Source organism: Phragmites australis, chromosome 2 (assembly GCF_958298935.1).
Source record: "Phragmites australis chromosome 2, lpPhrAust1.1, whole genome shotgun sequence".
Lineage (NCBI taxonomy): Eukaryota > Viridiplantae > Streptophyta > Magnoliopsida > Poales > Poaceae > Phragmites > Phragmites australis.
Genome location: NC_084922.1, coordinates 40,172,209 through 40,192,829, shown reverse-complemented (window position 1 = coordinate 40,192,829; position 20,621 = coordinate 40,172,209). Strand labels below are relative to the sequence as shown.

Genomic DNA, 20,621 nt, shown 5'->3' with positions numbered 1-20,621 from the left:
CCAACAAAAGTAATTTATATCATACACATATGAACCACGTAATGACATAAGTATCAACTGAAAAACAACTATCATGTCATAACTCGAGTACTCGGCATAACATACAATCATACAAAGACTAGGATTATAGGTGGTGCAAGAGTTTGAACAACATCGGTAGGTCAGCAGCCGACCGAGACTGGACCCCTAAGATCTGATTGAACTTTGGGATAGAGGTTATGTTTAGATTGGCTAGCCGGGCTTGGTATATGGGCTACATTGTGATTTGTGAAGTTTGATCTCAATTAGAAAAACGGGAAATTCTAGATTAAAAACGGAAAATCCGAAAATGGTCGGAAAAACCCATAACCACTTTCATTTTTACATTTTCTCTCGAAAACGGAATAAAAAACGGACAAGAAAATATAGAAAACGGATCAGAACGGGATGGGATTTATCCCGTCCGTTTTCATCCCTAGGCGGGATGGCACGACGGCCAGGCGAGGAGACTAAGGGCGGGACGACCAGCAACAGGACATGGTGTTATGGCGACTAGCAAGACGGCCGAGTGGGATAGATCATGTCCGTACCGATTCATCTAAACCGTATCGTATCGTGTCAGTCCACCTAGTCATGACGTGCCGTGCCGATTCGACCCATCTACCACCGAGCTATATCGTATCTGGGCCGTATATATTAAGCTGATCCGAGGCACGGCACTATACTCGGGCGTACGTACGCTGCCAATCTTGGTTCTTGCGTGCCGGTTCCGCGCGGGCTCGGTGGTCCGAATCTTGGAGGCGTTGCCGTGCCGGCTGGAGAAGCAGCCGGGCGCGGCGGCCGCGTGATAGGGATTTTTGAAGGAAAACGACGGCTTTTCGCTGCGTTTTTCCGGGGCTGAGTGTTCGTACGTTCGCCTGCCATTGCATCACGGGACTAGCTGATCACGCCGTGGACCATCGGCCGGGCCATCCTGATTTTTCGGTGGGTAAATTTTGTTGCGGTCCTTCGGATTTGGAGTGTGGTAGCTTTGCTAGTGGATGAGTAGATGGAAGGTAAGGCCAATGACCGAATTTGTGCGTACCATCAATTCAACCGATGCCTCGCTGAAAAGAACGGCGGCCAGCTGTCATTGTTGTGAGCTTTACAGGTGGTGATTCATTATTTTAGGTGCAGTTTTCACTGGTCCTGGACGATGATAACAAGACCTTTGTCTGTGAAATCGACATGTCGTGACTGACCATTCACGATTCTTGAATCATGAGTGAGCTAGTACATGAAGTGGGTGAGAAAGGAGGTGGCATCTCAGGTAAAAAAACACCTTAAATATTGGAAATTTTGCTGACTCGTCAAATTTTTGCCACTCCTGCCGCTGCACTCCCCACAGCGGACGGACCGACGGAGCCGAAGGCCGTAGCAGCAGCCAGCAGTAGTAGAGCTGCAGATGGGTGGTGGCTGCCTATGTCGTTGTAGTGTCCGCGAGCAGAGGCTGTGACCTGTGAGTTCAAGTACAGATCTGGAGAACACCGGGGCAAAACAATGGTGCTGCATGTGCAGTGACGCAATGCCACTTTTCAGCTTATTCGCACGCTTGTCGCGCGTGGTGCAGCGAGCAGTGTCTATTACGGCACGCTTGTTCTTACACAGCAGAATCTAATAGTACACTTCTTTCCTTTCAACGTCTAAAGGTGGCACTGATGTAACCTCGTGGTAAACACATAAGCTGTGTTTTTTTAGGGAGACACGCTGTGCTGGCTACTGGCCAAGATCACGAGTTAAGCTCACATTCTCTTCTTCAAATCAGACATAAAATAGCTGGTCAGCGTATTCTCATTTTTTTTTTCTTAAACCCAGAAACTGCAGCATTTATCACATTGGAGTGCATGATGTGCAGCACCAAATGCTGAAGAAGATGCAGAGCATCTCATGATCTCCAGTAGCTTGGCAAGTTTATCATGAGATGCAGCTCATCCACTTGTCATGATTTAGGTACACTATTGAGGCCATGGACATGAGAATAAAGTGCGACATCTCTTCTCTCCGACTTTTCCTCGTTTTCGTTCTTCTTTTTGATCAAATGAAGAATAAAGCATTGTGTAATCATCCACAACAAGGAGACAGTTTCATATAGACTACCCCAATTCTTGAACAGCTTTTCATGTATTGTGTCAAAGGGAATGATACAAAAAGGAATTGACATCCTCGTTTTTCTCTATTCAACAGGGGGCAACTACAGCAGAGAGCAAAAGTGTGCATGCATATCCGAAAAGAAATGAAAAGAAAAGCTGGGCCTACTCTTGTTTTGCTGTTCTTATCATACAGTGACGGTAAGAATCCCAAGGATTGCTTTTGCAGAAGATATTTGGTTAAGATGAGGCAGACACCTTAGTTTTGTTATTTCTGACCAAATTCTGGACAAATAGTTCTCCAGCACGGTATGAAGATCGAACCTGAAAAAAATCACATAACATAATAGTGAGTTATTGTAAATCAACGGTACGAGTGGTACCGAACTGCCAGTTACTGCACGCTAAACATCTAACAATCGGGCCCTAAGTTATATTCTTGATTAATTTTAACACCAGGGCAATCAAGACATATATTATTTGCAGAACTTTAGTAATGCATCAGGGTTAACCAAACTACATGGAGCACTTACCAGAGGTCCACTAGCAACATAACGGAAACCCACCGATTCTCCATACTCCTTCCAAAACTGGAACTTTTCAGGAGTCACATACTCTCTTACTGTCAAATGTCTTTCTGTTGGCTGTAACATCAAGTAGTTCCCAACATTATGGTTTACAGGAATAAGGGATGACAGGATATCTAGACTCAATGGAAAAGTGCTGCGGGTATTGAACTAACCTGTAAATACTGGCCCAAGGTAAGGATATCAACACCAATGGCCCTTAAGTCCATCATTGCTTGTTTCACCTCTTCATCAGTCTCTCCAAGACCAAGCATGATAGAAGACTTGGTAATCATGCCCTCCTTGCAATTTTTTGCATGCTTCAGAACTGCTAAGCTCTGATCATATCTGTAAAAAAAATGAGAGGACAGAAGAGATGTTTACAATGTCAGAGACCATGATTCATCAGACAGAAAATTAAGTACAAAGGGTTAGCAGGACATAGCCAGAAGATACTAATCTCCGCAATTTCTGTGAATGATGCCATCACCAGTAGCATTACCATTGAGATCAAGACTTCTATCAATTCTAGGAGAACTCGAATGAAATACAGCATGCAAGAAAACTCCATGAAAAATCAGATCCTAAGGGCTTGGTAGTTAGCCAGCTAAAGAAAATCAAGTTCAAAGATTACAACCTGACCAACATTAGAATGTAACACAACTACAGACACTCACCAAAATTGATTGTAAGACTCTGTTCTTAATTTTAAGCTTGTAACAGGTTTTTAGAAAAAATATATCTGCATATTTCTTTTTGTATATTGTGTAACACCACACATTCATGGACACCATGATTACGGCTTCAGCAGCAGCAGCTTGTGACCTAGAAAAATAATTTCTGCATTGCTAAGGTTGGTTGGAGCTGGATAAAATTTAGATTCATGATCGCTCAGAGAAAGAATCTGACTATATAATATAGATCGTCAAACTAAAACACATAAATGGCCTAAGTTGGATCACATTGCAAATGTACATTTATGTTGTCGAATTGATGAAAGTGCCATAGTCGTGCGGTGAAAAGGTGCAACGTTTGTTTGCCTTAGTTAGGCCAGTTTGGGCCAGGACTCTGCATATTATTCTCATAAAAACAGGAGATGTAAAAAGTCATTATGATATCTGTTGAGTCAAGTAAAAAACGATTTGAACTATTTTTAACATAAGAGCGTGTGTGATATTTGTTTATATGAAAATGTTACCATTTGTACATGTACATAGGAGCTATCTTAGGCATCCGGAGAACCACAAAATGTGTGCAAGGACATTGCAATAAATAGAAGATGAGCTGGTTGTTTGAATTTTCAAAGTGTCACTCGAGGCACATTTGATGGGTGATAGTACACACACCCACATGTACAAGTGGAAAAGCCGTATTGAGTATCTGGATTTTATACATTTCTTTGGGAATCGTAGGTTTTGCAATTGAGAATACTACAATGCTAAATGAATAGAAGTCCCCAACTAGTGACTGCTTGAACTTTAGCTGTTTCAGAACTTTCAATGGATAGTAATCTGATAATCTCGCAGGGGTCAGTGACACATGAAAAATTGAGTAAATGGTGTTTCAGAGTTTAGACTGCACGACATCCTAACGCAATGATATGCCATTAAAATCAGTTAAGTACATTACCCTGCTCTGGGATCCCTCACAATTCTCTGCAAACTCTTCACTGTTTCAATGTTATGCGCAAACACGTCTAGACCAGAGTTTGCCAAAGATGAAACAGCCTCCAGGTCACCTCGGAAATCTGAGGTTAAGCACTCCACCAGTATCCCAGGTTTTAGCTCCTGAATAGAAAATTAGAAACATATTAACATAGTAATTTTACTGAAGCAACTTCTAACAAATTAAGACACACCAAAACATATGGGATAAGGCAAACCTTTAAAGCTCTCACTGTCTGAGCAAAATGGCCACTTCCACCATCAGGTAAGTCATCTCTATCAACACTGGTCAGCACAACATAGTCTACTCTGGAAAGGACAGCATTCCTCATATCACATAGATAGCATATGCGCATTTATTAACATCCAACGTTAATAGAACACACTTTTGTCATTCCTTTTTCCCAAATACAATTCCATCAACTTGTCATTCAGAAAATTGAGAGGTTTCTAATCTGCAGATAATCAACCAGCCAGAGTTACCAGAGATCATACCCCCAGCTTGCAACGGCCAAAGCCGTGTTCAGAGGCTCCAGGGGATCCGGCGGCGGCGGCTTGTTGCTGGTCTTCACAGCACAGAATCGACACCCGCGCGTGCAAGTGTCGCCGAGCACCATGATGGTCGCCGTCGCGATGCCGTCCCCTTCCCCGCCAGCCCCGCCTCCTCCGTTCCAACACTGCGCTCCAAAAGCAACCGCTTCCGTCAAAACCCAACACCAGAAGCAGAGCACTCCTCTCACAGCATCGCTCGCGCGGATCAGCTTATGCTAAACTCACTGGTACGATCACGTCACGCAAAGGGAAGCATCGGTGCGCGTTTGTACCTCGCCGATGTTGGGGCACTGGGCCTCGACGCAGACGGTGTTGAGCTTGAGCTCGCCGATCGACTCCCGCAGCCGCGCGTACTTCTCCCCCTGCGCCGCCCGCTGCCGCAGCCACGCAGGCTTCTTCACATCCGGGTCCCTCCCGGTGTACGGCCCCGCCGCCCTAGCCGCCGTCCCTGCCGGCGGCGCGGCCTCGGCTTGGCACCGAACCACGGAGACCGAACCGCGCGGATTGTCCCCGCGGCCGCGGCTCCCTCCACAAGCGGCCCTGGACGGCGGACGCAACGGCCGCGCGAGCGAGCTCTGCATCCTGGCCGGCGGAATCGGGCGCCGGGTTGCGCAGCGTCGTGGGTACTGGTGTGTAGCCGCGGAGGCGATGGGCTCGAATTCGAGCGGCGAGGCTTTACCCGTCCCGGTTGTACCCCAGATGTGTGAGCGCAGACCCACGCGAGGGAGGGAGGGCAATACGGGTACTTCCTAATGAACGGGCGATGATAACAAGGTTTGGCCGGTTTTCCAGCTCGCCTGCCAGCTTCTTGGTTTGGAAATTTTGGTTTCGTTGGGGAATTGGGCACCTCGGCTCTGTTGGTGCGTTGGTTTGTCAGAAACGGGAGGACATGGATGCGGGAGGAGATTCACGACATGACTACACCGTGATATAACCTTTGATTCGTAAGCTAATTCTTTGTAGGATCAAATCACCCTGTATAGTTATATCAGATGAACCGCTTCTCGGTAGTGGTAGTTGAACATCACCCTGCTATGTTTGTAAGATTTTGAAATTTTAGTTTCGTTGTTGTTGCGAGGAATTGGGCACCTCGGCTCTGTTGGTGTGTTAGGTTTGTCAAAAACAGGAGCACATGGATGGGGGAGATTCACGGCATAACTGCACCGTGATATAACCGTTGATACGTTAGCTAATTCTCCGTAGGTTCACATGTCCACGACGAAATCAATCCGTATAGTTATATCAGATGAACCGCTTTCCGGTAGGGGTGGTTGAACGCCGTCCTGCCATGTTTGTAGGATTTTGAAATTTCGTCATTTTTGTAGAAATTCAAAGCTGACGTTACGTTTGATGAAGTTGGAACGCAGGAATTTTCCCCCGACGCGAGCAGGAACTAAGCCTTTCGTATGAAATTCCAAACAGGCTCTTACGATGGATGGTCACTTGGTCATAGGTGAATCGAGGGCAGACCAGAGAGGCTGAGATCTCCCTTTGCCCCCTGCTCTAAACAAAATCTAGACACGATAGCAGTATGATGTGCCCAGGAAGAATAAAGAGTCGATTCATACAGCAGGAGAAAACAAACTGCCACAATTGTAATTCAAACAAAAGCACGGGAGCAACTTGGACCCACTGTTTCAACCAGTCAACACGACATCACAATTTTCACATCACCACGCTGTCAAATGGATTTAACAAATAACATTTCTGAAAGAAGACTTAAAGGCCGGCACCACACAAGTTACAAATGCAGGCGCAGCTTCACCACCCAGCTAGGAATGTGGCTGCGATGAAAGCTTTCTGCGATGAAAGCTGACAGCATAATGAACAAACGAAACATTCACATTTGCACCAGACTAAAGGGGCAAAATACTCTTCGGTCGACTTTAATAAGACACAATAACTAAGAATTGCTTAATGCCAGTATATAATGAGAGTAAATGAGCAGACTCGTCCAATGACACCAACAGAAGAAATGTCGAAATGGCACACCCCCAATTCCAGTATTTCACTACACAGTATCAGTGGGCATCTGGATCATGCACTATTCTGAAACCTTAGAAGGCTGAAGGCTAACTAGAAGAAAATATCTTTCCAGAAGCCTAACAAAAGTACCGAAGTAGACACGACACTAAGACCAGACCACACACTTCATACTTGATACTGGGCACCTTCCACACCCGTAAAAAATAAAAGACAGGAAGGCCCTAATAATCGAATCGAACCTGTACAACCACAACCACAGCTAGCTAGAGTGCTAGTGATGCAAATGCGCTTATGGGCCTGCTCGCAGCCAGCTCACCAAGGTCTTCACTGGTTAGAGACTACACCCACTAAGGTCTTCTTCACTGGAGCATACAAATGTTAAAAACTAAACTGCCCCAACGAGGTGACCACAACACTGCACAGAGTTACAACAGTATAGCATACATGCATAGTCTGTTATAATCATCAGGTGGGTGCTATATTAAATGACCCACGGAACCGAGATTGTTGGTCTATGAGATCAATCTGAAACCTACACTTACGTCACAACCTGAAGTGAAGGCTAATTTCCTGAGACAGTGGAACTTCTCCAAGCTCGCACCTTATGATTGGGCATGCATGTCTTCAGATACAAGAATTACCATCCGAAGACAATCGCATCAATGTTCTAAAGCATTGATCCTTTGCCCTTTTGGTCTCTCCTTCAGTGATATCAACCAGGGACAGATTCTGAAGTGACGTGCCCACCACTAGCACCAGGGGGGTTGAAACCAGTTACCGGCATGGATCTCTGAGCAAAATCAAGCAGCATCTGGCGTTGCTGTTTATTTGTATGAGGAAGGCTTGCACGAAGTAGCTCAACAGGCATCTCCTTACTAGTAGCTTTGGAAGCTTCAGGTCCAATTACTGAGCTTGATGCTTGCATTACAAACATCTGCAGGATACTTTCACACTTACTGACACAGTATTTTGTTAGAAGCCCAAAGAAAGCATCAAATGATGCCTGCCAGAGAGTTCGGTTTGGCACAGTATAGTTGGCTGCAGCAGGATGATCAGTCAGTAACTCAGTTGCTCGATCCAGTACTGATTTAATGATTAGAGAAGCCCCATCACCAGCAGAGCTACCAAGAGGACGGAGAGGGGGTTGTTCAGATGAACAAACAACAGCAGCAAGGCAAGCACTAAGAGCACCAAGTTCCATGTGATGCACACAAGACGAAACAGTTTTTGCAAGAGCAACTGTCGTTTCTGCTGCACTAGAGTCTGATGGCAAACCCCCAAACAAGAACCTCAGATGGCGAAAAATAGCCATGCATACTATCCGGGTCAATTCGCTGCCAGGGACAAGAAGTCGAAGATAACGTGCCAAAAACTTGCGTCCTTTCGGAAGAGAGACAATACGAAGAAACACAATATCATCCTTCGGGGCTAACCCAGATGAATGACCAGATTTGCTGGGCCCAAGAGGGTCAACAAGCTGAAGTGATGCAGCTAGACCTTCAAGGAGGACTTGTCGTCTTCGCTTCAGTTGGAAACTGTTGTCCTGTGCCTGACTAGACTGCAACAGCCGGTCAATATCATCCACCTCAAGAAGAAGGCAGAGGGAGTCTTCAACGGTGACTCTTGCTGCCAGCATTGGTTCTTTCTCCAGTGGCCTCATAATGGTCTTCTGATCACGAGAGCCATCAGCGGATGAAGATTTGTCAGCTTCAAGAAGAGACCGAGGCCTACGTATGGAAGAGAAAGAAACTTTCCCAAGAGCATCAACCAGAAGATATGTGTGCTGGTCACTGCTGGATCGAGACTTGGAAGGCAAGTCTTTCAGTGATGCTGGGGAGAAGTTGGTCTTTTGCCTAGAAGTGGCGCCCCTTTTTGCCATACAAGCTTGATGGTAATAATCGACGGCATAAGGATCACTGCTGTGACTTGCTGAATGCTGCATTTTCAGGATAGATTCAATCTCTTCAGATGACATGTACTTGGATCTAAACTTTAGGCCTCCACTATCACCATTCTGGCTACCAGTATCAGACTGTGGTTGAGAGAAGCGAATGTTGTGTTTTCCCCTCCCTGACCTTGATCTCTTGTCTCTTGATGAAGGAACACTGCTAACAGAATCAAACCTGCCTGATATCTCTGGGGGGTGATGAGGATAGAATAGGTGAGGCGGTAAATTTAGGTAATTCTGATGGGAAGATTGGACCTGCGCCAATCTCTGCTGCTGCTGAGAGAATAGCAGTGATGACATTGGGCTATTAGGAAGTGATAATTGTTTATGTAATAAGTTGGGCAGCAGATTAAGATGCTCCCCAGTGAAAGGGTTAGCTTGGTTTGACCAATCGTTTTGCATTGGATTGTTTGCAGGCAGGTTAAGAGCACCATAAGGCATGCCTCCTCCATATGGTAGTCCATGAGATGGTCCAGCCATATGATACAGGGAACCAGAAAGTGACATGCTCGGAGAACCCATTTGGAGCCCAGCACCAGTTGATGGAATGCTCCCATGGCGTGTAAGGCCTTGAGCAGGATAAGGTGATCTACCAACACCTGGCGGTGGGAAGGAGGTAAATGAAGAGGTTTTTGGTAAAACAATAGGTTCACTTAAGCGGTGCTGCAGTGGCTGCTGAGGGTAGGAAGATGTTCGACTTAATGGTTTGGAGCTGGAATCCCCTTGCTGAACTGAAGAATGTGATGACCACCATCTTTTACTTTCCTGGAATTCCTCATTTTCTAATATGTCCTGATCTACCCAGTTTGGATAGTCTACATCCTCAGCCCAGTCAACAGTTAAAGAACCTGAAAAGGTTATTGCATAGTTCAGCGACGAATTGAAACTTAGGCATACATTCAACATTGAGGATATACGACAGCTCAAACAACGGTTAACACGGTCTAACAGATAATTTTAAAGGTTATGATTATATCAGACTCTTGACATGATAATATATACTCCCAAATTCACAATTACACATGTTAGGCAAAAAAATTGAAATGGATCTATGATGCACAGAAGAAAGAACATATTGTCAACACGAAAGTGATGATTCTGAAACCACCTAAGTTTGAACATCAGGTTTCATATCAGACATGTAATAAAATAAACCCCATAATATTAAACTTCAGTATCTACATGCTACAAGCGAAGAAATATCACTCACTTCCTCTTGAAATGGATCGCCTGTCCCCGATAACACCAGGATTCCGAGTTCCACTGATGCTTCGGTTCAACTGACGGTAAAACATGTGAGTGTCTCAGTGTGTGTCAAGTAACAAAAAGAAAGAATAACAGTAAGCAAGTTCAAAAGTGAAGGTTAACATAAACTAACAAAGCCATCATAAAAACATCAATCTATGTGGAAGCAATACAACATTATTCTTAGAAAAACAATAACATCCTCGTTAAATCATTCCAAAACATGTTCAGTAGCCACAACCTCGGTATTTAGGAGTAATTGGGCCTTAGGTGGGGCCAAAGCCTTGCAAATTGTAAATCATGTCATTGCCATGCCAAAAAAAGATAAAATCAGCAATATTCTGCTAACGCATGTTGAAGCTGTGTCATTATCCAGCCCATCTGAGGGCACTGCCGCACTGGCATGCCACCTAGTAAAAGTCTGCCTGATATGGTGATAGCAAAAACTTCAAAGAATACCATTCAGCATACACCAAAAGGTTCGGTGTTTGGAAAGTGGTTTTAAGTCTCAACATTGAGAGCTCAAGTCAATTCTATTAATATTAAAATATTTACACCTGTTCTGTTTAGATTGTTTCAGTTACCTAGAATAAAATTTTGCACAATGATAAAACACAATGGGCCCCGAAAAATCTGCTACTTAACGAGCAACTGCTGCAGCATATACTTTATCAAAGCAAACATGCAAAGACCTCTATCCCAGAGGAATTGATAGTAACGAAGCAAAATACAGTTAAATTTCGAAACAGAAATCTCAAAATGAGACACTGGAGCAACAAGTTAAAGTCACATACCTTAGCAAAAGTGCTTGCAAGATCATCAATGTCAGACAAGTTACTCAAATTGTCAATCTGCGGAACACAGTAGTTGAAATCAGAACACGCTGTAAGGATAAAATTGAACTTCAGAATTCAGAACGACAAGAAGAAAACAAAGCCCTGAGAAAATGGAATGTATATGGAGTGAGCCCGTTAACGCGTGCATGTGTCCCCCGGTAGATCATTAGCTTCAAAATTAACAGTTCAAAGGTTGATGGCTAATTCCTTCATAAGGTACTGTGTAGAATTTGATCATCATAATTAACTCCAAGTAACAGTTATCGATATGCTCATTAGCTAGATAACCCACCATTAAAAGTAAGCCATGTTAACTTGAATTAGCTACCAACATAAGCATCTACATTGTTTGACAAGTAACATTAACACCAACAGTGGGAACAAAATTGATGCCGCAACAAGGCCCTATGATCATATTTGCAATCAACTACTCTTTCCAAAATGCAGAAATAAGTCAGTTTGCGCCCTACAAAAAATATCTTGGGGTCAAGCAACACAATGAAAAGTATCCTAGATACCTAACACTTGTGTGGCTAGTAGGCAACAATCAATGTGAAAGTCACAAAGGCACCAAAAATAGGCTTGTAATAAAAAGGCCACCGTTAACACTATTTATTTCACTATCGTCACTTTATCCAAACAAAACATTCAGAATCACTATCCTTTACCCAAATAAACATTTACAGTGTTCTACTGATGCTCAACAGTGTCTTGACAGATTAGCAAAAGGATGTGTACCAGAATATTCTTCTTCCATCCCAGTCATTCGCACTTCTATTCTAACAATGAAGCTCTTGTGCTACCAAACAAACTCCAAACCGTTCGTTCCATAGATCAAGCTAAAAATTTTGCCGATAATCAAGCACAAAAATTTCCACTACAGTCACTAAGTGTTCGATTTCTCCAACACTACTGATAAGAACCCTCTATTCCACTAAAACTTGCCCTTAAGGCCCACAGGAATTTATTCCAGATTCCTCCCAGCACTAATCCTCCACTATCTATCGGGGCCATGAAAAATTGGCGTGCCACCGAGAAAGAGATAAAGCATACATGGGAACCAAACGCACAAACGAGGAACGAGAGGCAGATAATTATAACAAAGTATAGCCGCTATGTGGATATGATGGTTCGGGAATCCGCACCTCTTCTCCAACAGAGGAGAGCCGGTACAGACCCTCTTCTGGCCCACTGAATCCACCGACATTGCCATCGCCGCCGGCGTCCTCCAAGCAACCGAGGTCGAGCCCCACGGGTGACTCCTTCCCGAAGAAGGCGTACTGCCCAGCATCAAAATTCTCTGCAGCAAGAAACGTCAGATCGTCTTAGCATCTTAAGGAACAACCTTCTTTTAACCCAAACTACGAGCAATAACCATGAACAAACACAAGAACAGCACAGGGAACAATTCCAGCAAACAAAATCGATTTTTTCTTAAGCTTCTCAAGTCCAGGTAGCCTAACTGGAACAATTCTCCATCGATACCGAAAGATTCGCATCAGAAACAACACAACAAAGGCGCCAACCTGAGCACCCAACAAATCGGCCCGAACAGCACCAACAACCAGCCAACAACAACGAACAAACCGGCGACCAGATCAAATACCGCGAGAAACCCACAAGACGCGCAGCAAATTCAGCGGGGAGGAGCCTCACCTGCGGCGGAGGAGGAGGACGCGCCGCCGCGGCCGCCGGCCGCCTCGACGCCCAGCATCTCCGCAGATCCCTAGAAGCAGCAGTAGGAGCAGCGCCAGAAGAAAGCGGCGGCGCACATCTAGGGCTAGGGCTTCTTCGCGCGGTTTTCTCCCGGCTTCGGATCTGAGAGCTGTGTGAAGGAAGGGAAGGGAGAGATAGCTCGGCCTCGGCTGCTGCTTACTTCTCCCTCTCTCTCTCTTCCCTGCCTTAAATAAAAAATATTTCCGAAATACTAGACGCGGTAGGTGAATTTATGACTGAAAGAAAACAAGATGAAAACTTAAAGACAAAATGATTTTTTTCTTTCTTGAGAGAGAATTAGGGTCTCAAATTACAAGGCACGCCAAGCGGAAGAGAGAGAGAGAGTAGCAGTGGCAGATGAGATGCTAAAGAAGTAGGGATAAGAGAGGAGAGGACTTTGGCTTTGGCTTGTATGTTACTCTATCTTATTCTCATCTATTTATCTCTTTTTTTAGTTGTGTGTGCTTCTCTTTCTCTTTTACGGGGTGCTTTTCATTCAGACAGGATGTGTTCTCTATTTTCACTTTGGTGTTGTTGCTAATCTCTGCTCCAGTGCCCTGATTTCTCTCTCTTCTATGATTATCTCACAAATGGTGGTATTGGGTATTGGTTTGGCATTCGGTTAACAACGGGTTAGTATCTAACTAGTAAGGTGTCTTATATTAATAGTGTGGTTATTTTTATTAAACTATTTTGTTATGATAATATTTGATTAAAATTTAATTTTTATTATTCATTTTATTTTTTTAATTTTTTATTTAGATATTTTGCTTCCTAAACAGTATAAAAATCGAACGGTTAATTTTCTATAATTTTTAATTTCAAATTTAGTTATTTATTAATAGTATTTGATATAAATTTTTTATTTAATCTAGATCGTTAGATGTTCATAATAATAAATGATATAGATTTTTTTTCTCATTAACGTATTAATTTCGTGACCTTAGAGCGAGTACGATAATTTTTTTAATATTTAAATAATAATATAATAGATACGAGCTATTGTTAATGGGCTGTGAATGTTGGTCCTGATTCTCTGTACTAGGTGGCCTCTTAGTGAAAGTAGGTCCCTCCTCGGATTCATTGCTATCTTGTCGATTTTTTATTACTTACTGGATAGTAACAAATAGGAGTAACGGGTAAGTTCAAGTATCCATTACGTAATTGGAATATAAAACTTAGCTCGAGGAAAGGAATATGAGGACAGAAATGATACCGACAACAATGAAAAAGGTTTAACTCGATATCTACTACTACAAATCACTGAAATATTATAAGCCGCATAGGATTGGTCTCATCCATAAAGCCACATGCGTGCCTCTGTAGCGAATGTTTATCGGCTTTAAATTTAGAGGGGCAATCCTATCCTGTCTAAAAAATATGTGTGCCGATTGTTCGTAGTGTTACCACTTACATTAGAGAAAGCAAGCATGACTTGAGCCAAAATAGTTTCGAAGTCATGCAGACTCCATTCTAGGGATTGGCCTTGGCCAATAGGATTATTTGGCAAAACATTTTCGAAAATAAATGAACATTATTTATTGTCAATAATATTGAGCTTGAATTTTGACAATACATTAACTTTGGTGGCAAAGGCGGATCAAAATAGATCACATTTGAAGTGTGTTTTTATTTGTCAATTCTGGTTAAATCTTCGTCACAAATTGAACGTGTGGAATTTTGTTCCTAGCTATAATCGAAGATCAAAATGTCTTTTTATCTTTGATGGATCTAGAATGGAATTTGATGTCACAAAACTCAAGATAAAAATGTGGCCTTACAGAGCACTTTGTCAACCTCATGTTGAATGCTACTTTTCATTTTACATATTTATGTAACGTTATTGATCAAAATATCCTATATAGAAGTTTTAAAAAGGGCAAACATTAGCAGGTAATTAGACCGAGCCCAAGCAAGTCAAATCATTTAGATTTTGCCCGAGAATAATTACAACATAAATGTAAAAACAAAATTCGATCTTAGCCTCTTGGTCACTAGGTGACACGTAATTTCCACACGCACTCTGCTCTGCAAATTCAGAAAGACACTACAGTAGCTACTTCTACAACAGAGTGGACCATCGCTTTTGCTGGATAGACCCATAAACACCAAACGATACACCAGCATGGTGCAAGTGGCAGCTCCTTCACTGTTTCATAATAACAGTCGCAGCTCGCAACCGAATTCGGCCACTCGAGTGTCGTGTGGGGTTGACACTGCGGCCGTAGCCATTTCAGCAGTTGCATCAATCTTCCAGACTTCCAGTTCAGCCCAGTTCTTTTTTCGTTTTTTAGGGACCAGTTCAGCAAAGTGACCATTTCATTTTATTTGTTTTTAATCTCTCTCTCTCTCTCTCTCTCTCTCTCTCTCTCTCTCTCTCTCTCTCTCTCTCTCTCTCTCTCTCTCTCTCTCTCTCTCTAATTGTCCAGCCTTTTCACAAAAAGCTTCCGGTGCTGAAACTGAAACAGCATCTAGAAGAAGTTGTCAGGTAAAGAGGCGGTACCAAACATGATTCTCCAAGGCAACACACGCCTCTTTTTGAAGGATGAAAGCTGATACATGTGGACGGAAGCGTCGCAGAATGCTCCCTTTTGGTTTTGGATGGTGCAGCAGGGGCCCTTTCCCCTCTTCTTTTTAAATTTTTCTTTGAGCTTTCATGGGAGCGAGCGAATTATTGATGAGTGGAATATTCTTTGTCATGGTGATGGCTGGAAGGAATATGTTCCGAGGAGCCTGATTAATCATCAAGCTCCAATGCTACCCACACCCAATCTTAGGATAGCCAAGAATCTGTGCAACTGATGGAGAGTGCGATGGGCATGTAAGATGAATGAACGTTGCAAAATTTTCAGGTTACTACACAACACTAACCAATTTCGCATTTTTGTAGATATACAAATCAGAAAGGATTCTTGAGAAGATTGCATGTCTCGTACTAGCAACGAAGCTTGATAAGAACGAGGTTTCCTACCAGATTTGATATCCGTTTCGTTTTTTATATTTTTTTAATTCTCACAATGTTTGGCATTGCATCATACGGATACTGAAGTAGAGTACCTTACACTAGATACCAGCTGAATATTCTGCACAGCTTGTTCACTGGAGTTCCGGTGCTAATTCAGTACGAAAGGGCTTCTGGTTAGGATATTAAAAAACTGACCATGTCAACGTGCAGACGTATACGAGACCATTAGATATATCAGATAAAATACTGATAAATATGATAAAGTTTTTTCTATCAGAATCCAACAGTATACCTAATAAATCCGATATATCAGAATATCCGGCCGATTTTTTTCCTTGCTAGAGATAATATTTACATGCCTCTCGATTTCCCTACTCACCTTCCCCTCTAGATATGCGGTGCCAGGCCACCAAACGCAACGCCTTGCGCAGTCGAAAAGCGAGCGCCACGTAGTTGGGTGAGTGACTCTCTCTCTCTCTCTCTCTCTCTCTCTCTCTCTCTCTCTCTCTCTCTCTCTCTTCTAGTTCTAGGTGCTGGCGCGGTGCCGATCTCTCCGTGTGCTTATCCGCGACCAGGGCACGGCAGTGACGGCAGGCAGCGGGAAAAGACCGGAAGCGCCGGGCGGATGGGTTGCGTTTCCTTCACTGCTCCCGGCCGTCTCTTTTTGTCCCAGCTCAGCTACGGTCCGGGCGTGTCATTTTCCGTGCCGGTTTTGTTCGCCGGCTAGACGACATGGACATGACCCGACGATGCGCCGAGTTGGGTGTTCGGTTTCCGGTGGCGGTTCGTCCATGGACGGGAATGTGTACGAGTCGATGGACTGCATGGGAGGAATAGCTCGCCGATGGCCTGACAAAAGGTTAGGACGTTCTTTTCTTCCTCGAAACTAAAGTGCAAGTCCTTTTTCTCCCCGCGGCACTTGACTTCTGAAATCGTGCAGAGCCTAGTCGAGGCAGCACCGGTGCTACATTCTATGGCGTCCAGGCGATCTCGCCCACAGGGACGCACAGAGTTTAGAGCAGTATCGTGAGATATAATAGCATTCAAATCTTTTTTTTTTTAGGAACGGGCACGAGACGGTGCCCATTTCAATTGACGAAGCAGAAGTGATAGCATCCAAATCGGCGCTAGGTGCTGATCATTGCACTGGTTAGCCAAATGGGTTGGATGTTCGTTACGCTCGTTAACCAAAACTGGTTAGATCTGACGGCGTGCACGGCAGCATGAACTGTCCGGCCAATCGCTAGTTATGAGCTAGTTTTGGGCTTGTTTATTTCAACTGAATAAGGTGAAAATAGTTTGTAGATTGTGAAGTGTAAGGAGTTAGATGGTATAATTTGTAGAAGTTGATAGAACTCGAATTGCTATATTATTACAATTTAAAGGCTAGATTGCGATGATGATTTATTTCTTACAACTTACATATTATAAATCATAATTCACGATTTCTAATTAAAATAAGCAGAGCTTATATTAATCCACCGTCCCACAAAGATGTTGCTTGACACATAAGCAAGTGCAGAGAGAAAAGGGACCGTCCTATGCCCCACGGAGGGGCTAAAGATTTGCTTTTAGTTTGGAGGGGTAACTAGCGTAGCATCTGGGCATTGGCCTTGCGTCACGCATGCCATGGCATGGCCGTCACGTTCAGATCGACGGCCACCGCCTGGAAAGCTGCAATGGAAGCCTCGCTAATCCGCCCTCGATCGAAGATGATCTGATCCGTGCCTTGCAGACGGGACCAAGTTTCGTTCTGGGTTACTGCTGGATCAATGGCGTCTCTAATCTCATCCAGCATTCGCTGGACAGCGATGGGCGGAAGAACGAGTCGTGTTGCCCGGACGGCTGGACCGGCCGCGTCAAGGAGCTGCCCTCCCGCGGTCTTTGCGTTGACGTCGGACGTGGGAAGAAATATCCGCTGGGCACGCGTCCGCGGCTTGCGCACCGCCCCCGCCCCGCCGATGCAGGTGGGGGTTCGAGGTCGACCTCAGCGTCAGCGCGGGGGCAGGCAGGCGGAAAGCGAAACGGCGCGAGGGTCACGCGCGCCGCGTGGCCGGGCGTCCGTCCGTGCTGCGTGGGCGCGCGCGTCTCTGCCCCTACCGACCGGTACCGAACCCACCCACCAGCGCCCGCCACGCCGTTCGGGCGGTCGGTCGCGTGTGGGCCGGGGGCTGCCCAGCCGCGCGCGGATTCCACCGTTCCCACCGCGTGGATTGGGTGGAGATCGGATTGGACACGGAGATACAGCTCATATTGTATTTTATATAAGGTCAGTATAAAAAAGTAAATAGTATAGTACCTCCAGCTCTTAAAATTTAGAGGCCCCTCGTATATAGATTTTGGTTTTTGCCGGACTAAAGGAAACGTTCTTTCGCAATAAGTTAGACAGATAGTACTAGCATATGGCGATCTCGTCGTGGGACTAAGAGTCTGAAACTCAATGACCTTGACATTTGGTCTTCTCAAGGTGTTGGGACTCCGAGAAGCGGAGTTGACGTCACTAAAGATATAATCGTGTTAAATCTCTCGAACAACTCGAGGCCACGAAGCGCGGTGATCTTATCCATGTAGTGACTTAAAATAATTTTTTAATACACCAAATATTATCTTTACGACTTATGTATTAATTAATTTTTTTAATATTTTAATTAAATGTAGCCTATTTTTAGTTTCGTTCTGGGTCACCAAAATCTCATGACCGGTCCTGATACTATCTCATATTTTTTTCTCGAGTCGGAGTCAAACACGGATAGTATTGGATAATTATTTCATCATTATGTATTATATCGTATATTTTTTTTCTTGAAGTCAGAGTCGGAGTCGGAGCGGATAGTTGTAAGTTTGCGGTTAGTCGGATAGATGAAAAAATTTCACTTCATTTGCATTTCCACACAACACATTAAATAATATAGATATGCAATCAAAGTGAGAATAGAGAGAATGATCACTGAGATGTGAAAATAAGAGCATTCATTATTATCTGTCTATGAATATGTGACAATTCAGCTATATATAATCATATTTTAAGTGAAATCATAATAGATTTTCTCGTAGCACTTAACATTTGGATACTTCCGATGGATACTAATCATCCTGTATCCTATCTTTTTTTTCTCGAATCTAAAGTCAAACACAAATATTGATAGCCATTGTTGCATGCCATATTTACTTCGTAAGACTTCGGTCGGTCGGGCGGGCAGAAAATATCTGTCATGTTTTCACCCTAGGTGGAGCTTGGGCGGTCGGTTGTTTTTCGTTTGCGGCTTTCCGCGACCGTTTTGGGTAGCTCAGGGTGGGCCGTGTGAGTGATGGTGAGAATGGGTGGGACGAGAACGAATTGCCTGGCCCTGTTTTACAATTGAAAAAAAAGAGTCTATTTTGACTCCTTCAATTATTGCTCGAGCCTAATTTTTCTCCGTCAGTCGCAGAACCAGATATGCAGGCTCCCTCAACAATTCAAACCATTTATTTTTCCTCCTTGTCTGATCCAAATGTGGTTTTGCTCTGAGGTGGCGCTGATGTGTTAGTGGTTTTACTTCTTGGACGATGACATACACAATATATGGAACCACTCATCAAATAAACAGATAAAAAGAAAAAACATATAGGTCCACCTATCAAAGTTAGATCGGCCCCCATGTCAGCTTCACCCTCTTCTTCTTCCTCCATTGGCTCTCTCTATTCTCATCCCCACTCGACCGATGGGGTGCTTTATGACGTGCTCGGAAAGGGTGCTCCATGGCACAGGGAACTCATCCATGGTGTCAGCTAGATCCAAAGGGGATCGGAGAAAAGTGGCGGCGGACAGGGAGCTTCGATGTTGTGTCGTTATGGCCATGAAGAGAGAGAGAGAGAGAGAGAGAGAGAGAGAGAGAGAGAGAGAGAGAGAGAGAGAGAGAGAGAGAGCAGGCGGAGGATAAGGGAGAGCGTGGTGGTGCTTACCTGGGGCTTGGCTTGGTCAAGGGTGGTTGGAGGCGGGAGATCGACGGCGAGGACGATGGCTTGATCCTTCACCGGAGTCGAGGGAGATGGGAGGCGAGAAGGAGAGTAGTGGGAGCTATAGGTCGGTGGTAAGGCAAATGGAGGGGCTCTTCAGCCAATTTGTAGGCGGAGAGAGGTGGTGGAGAGCTTGAAAATATCTCGCCCACAGTGGATATTTTTTGGTAGGGCGGCATGGCGCAACTGGGAGCTCAGGGTGGCAGGGCATGCCCCGCCTTTCCCGCTAACGCACATGCTCAAACATGTTCTCCGGTTGCATGAGCGGGAAAGGCTAGGGACATCCTCGAGCTAATCCCATGCAAAACCCCGTCGATTCGCCGATTGATTCGAGCTTGCATTGTTTTCTTCCCCAACTCCAGCAACATCTCTGCCACCTCATCGACGCGCTGCCGCGTCACTGCTCCTCCATCCGAACCAAACACACGGTGAGCTTAGACGCGTCCCCCTCACTCTTTCACGTGTGTTGGTTCCTCTTGGGCTCGACGCTAGCGTGGCCATCCGCGTGCACCGGGCTGCGCCGCATCCCCTTCTCTTCATCGACCAAACCGTAGCCAGATTCGTCACCGGCGAGGGGTCTCCGTCGGAGCTCATTGTCATTGGTTTGGTGGTGGCGGATCCCTGCCTAGGATGAAAGGATGGCACGTGGGTCACAGAGTTTTCTTGCTTTTCTTTGTTGATGATTGCCAAGTCATGTCTAAGTCATATGTTTGCACAGTAAAATCAGACACGTCATCGAAAATCACTATTCAAATCGCTCACGAAAAAAAATAAAATGTTTGGATTGTTAAGCGAGCATGCATATCTGACTTAGAACAATAGAACTCGAACAATAATTAAGGAAGTCAAAATAGATTCTTTCCTTTACAATTTTACTCGAGGCCGGTCCGGCATGGACATAAAAAAATAGGTGGACCGGTGATGTTGTTAGTAACTTCACACCATGTGGCCCACTCTTACCTGGAGAACAGTGACGATGAGAGGAAACGCGGCCCGCCCTTGCTCTTGGAGATTTGGACTGCTTACCCCACCCTCTGGCAAA

The 20,621-nt window shown here is 44.5% G+C and overlaps 2 protein-coding genes across 2 annotated transcripts; both read right to left on the bottom strand.

Moving 5' to 3' along the window:
- Positions 1 to 2,100: 2,100 nt before the first annotated feature.
- On the bottom strand, positions 2,101 to 5,721 carry LOC133908838 (lipoyl synthase, chloroplastic). The gene is made up of 7 exons (XM_062351013.1): positions 5,160 to 5,721; positions 4,831 to 5,012; positions 4,554 to 4,644; positions 4,301 to 4,458; positions 2,848 to 3,019; positions 2,639 to 2,749; positions 2,101 to 2,429 (listed from the first exon to the last, which is right to left on the bottom strand). The coding sequence occupies exons 1-7, from the start codon at positions 5,466 to 5,468 to the stop codon at positions 2,346 to 2,348; spliced, it is 1,107 nt and encodes a 368-aa protein (XP_062206997.1). The 5' UTR covers positions 5,469 to 5,721; the 3' UTR covers positions 2,101 to 2,345.
- A 1,070-nt stretch (positions 5,722 to 6,791) lies between these two features.
- Positions 6,792 to 13,022, bottom strand: LOC133908837 (protein PAT1 homolog 1-like). Its single transcript, XM_062351012.1, has 5 exons — positions 12,559 to 13,022; positions 12,048 to 12,202; positions 10,861 to 10,917; positions 10,032 to 10,101; positions 6,792 to 9,669 (listed from the first exon to the last, which is right to left on the bottom strand). The coding sequence occupies exons 1-5, from the start codon at positions 12,614 to 12,616 to the stop codon at positions 7,586 to 7,588; spliced, it is 2,424 nt and encodes an 807-aa protein (XP_062206996.1). The 5' UTR covers positions 12,617 to 13,022; the 3' UTR covers positions 6,792 to 7,585.
- Between the last annotated feature and the right edge of the window lie 7,599 nt (positions 13,023 to 20,621).

What these genes read in the sequence shown, in the direction of transcription:
- LOC133908838 (XM_062351013.1), bottom strand. Translation starts at nt 5,468, where the DNA reads ATGCAGAGCTCGCTCGCGCGGCCGTTGCGTCCGCCGTCCAGGGCCGCT. An exon ending in AGTGCCCCAACATCGGCGAG is followed by an intron (nt 5,013 to 5,159) that starts GTACAAACGCGC and finishes TTTGGAGCGCAG; the next exon opens with TGTTGGAACGGAGGAGGCGG. An exon ending in TTGGCCGTTGCAAGCTGGGG is followed by an intron (nt 4,645 to 4,830) that starts GTATGATCTCTG and finishes TGTCCTTTCCAG; the next exon opens with AGTAGACTATGTTGTGCTGA.
- LOC133908837 (XM_062351012.1), bottom strand. Translation starts at nt 12,616, where the DNA reads ATGCTGGGCGTCGAGGCGGCCGGCGGCCGCGGCGGCGCGTCCTCCTCC. An exon ending in TCTCCTCTGTTGGAGAAGAG is followed by an intron (nt 10,918 to 12,047) that starts GTGCGGATTCCC and finishes TGTGTTCCGCAG; the next exon opens with ATTGACAATTTGAGTAACTT. An exon ending in GCGATCCATTTCAAGAGGAA is followed by an intron (nt 9,670 to 10,031) that starts GTGAGTGATATT and finishes TAACCTTTTCAG; the next exon opens with GTTCTTTAACTGTTGACTGG.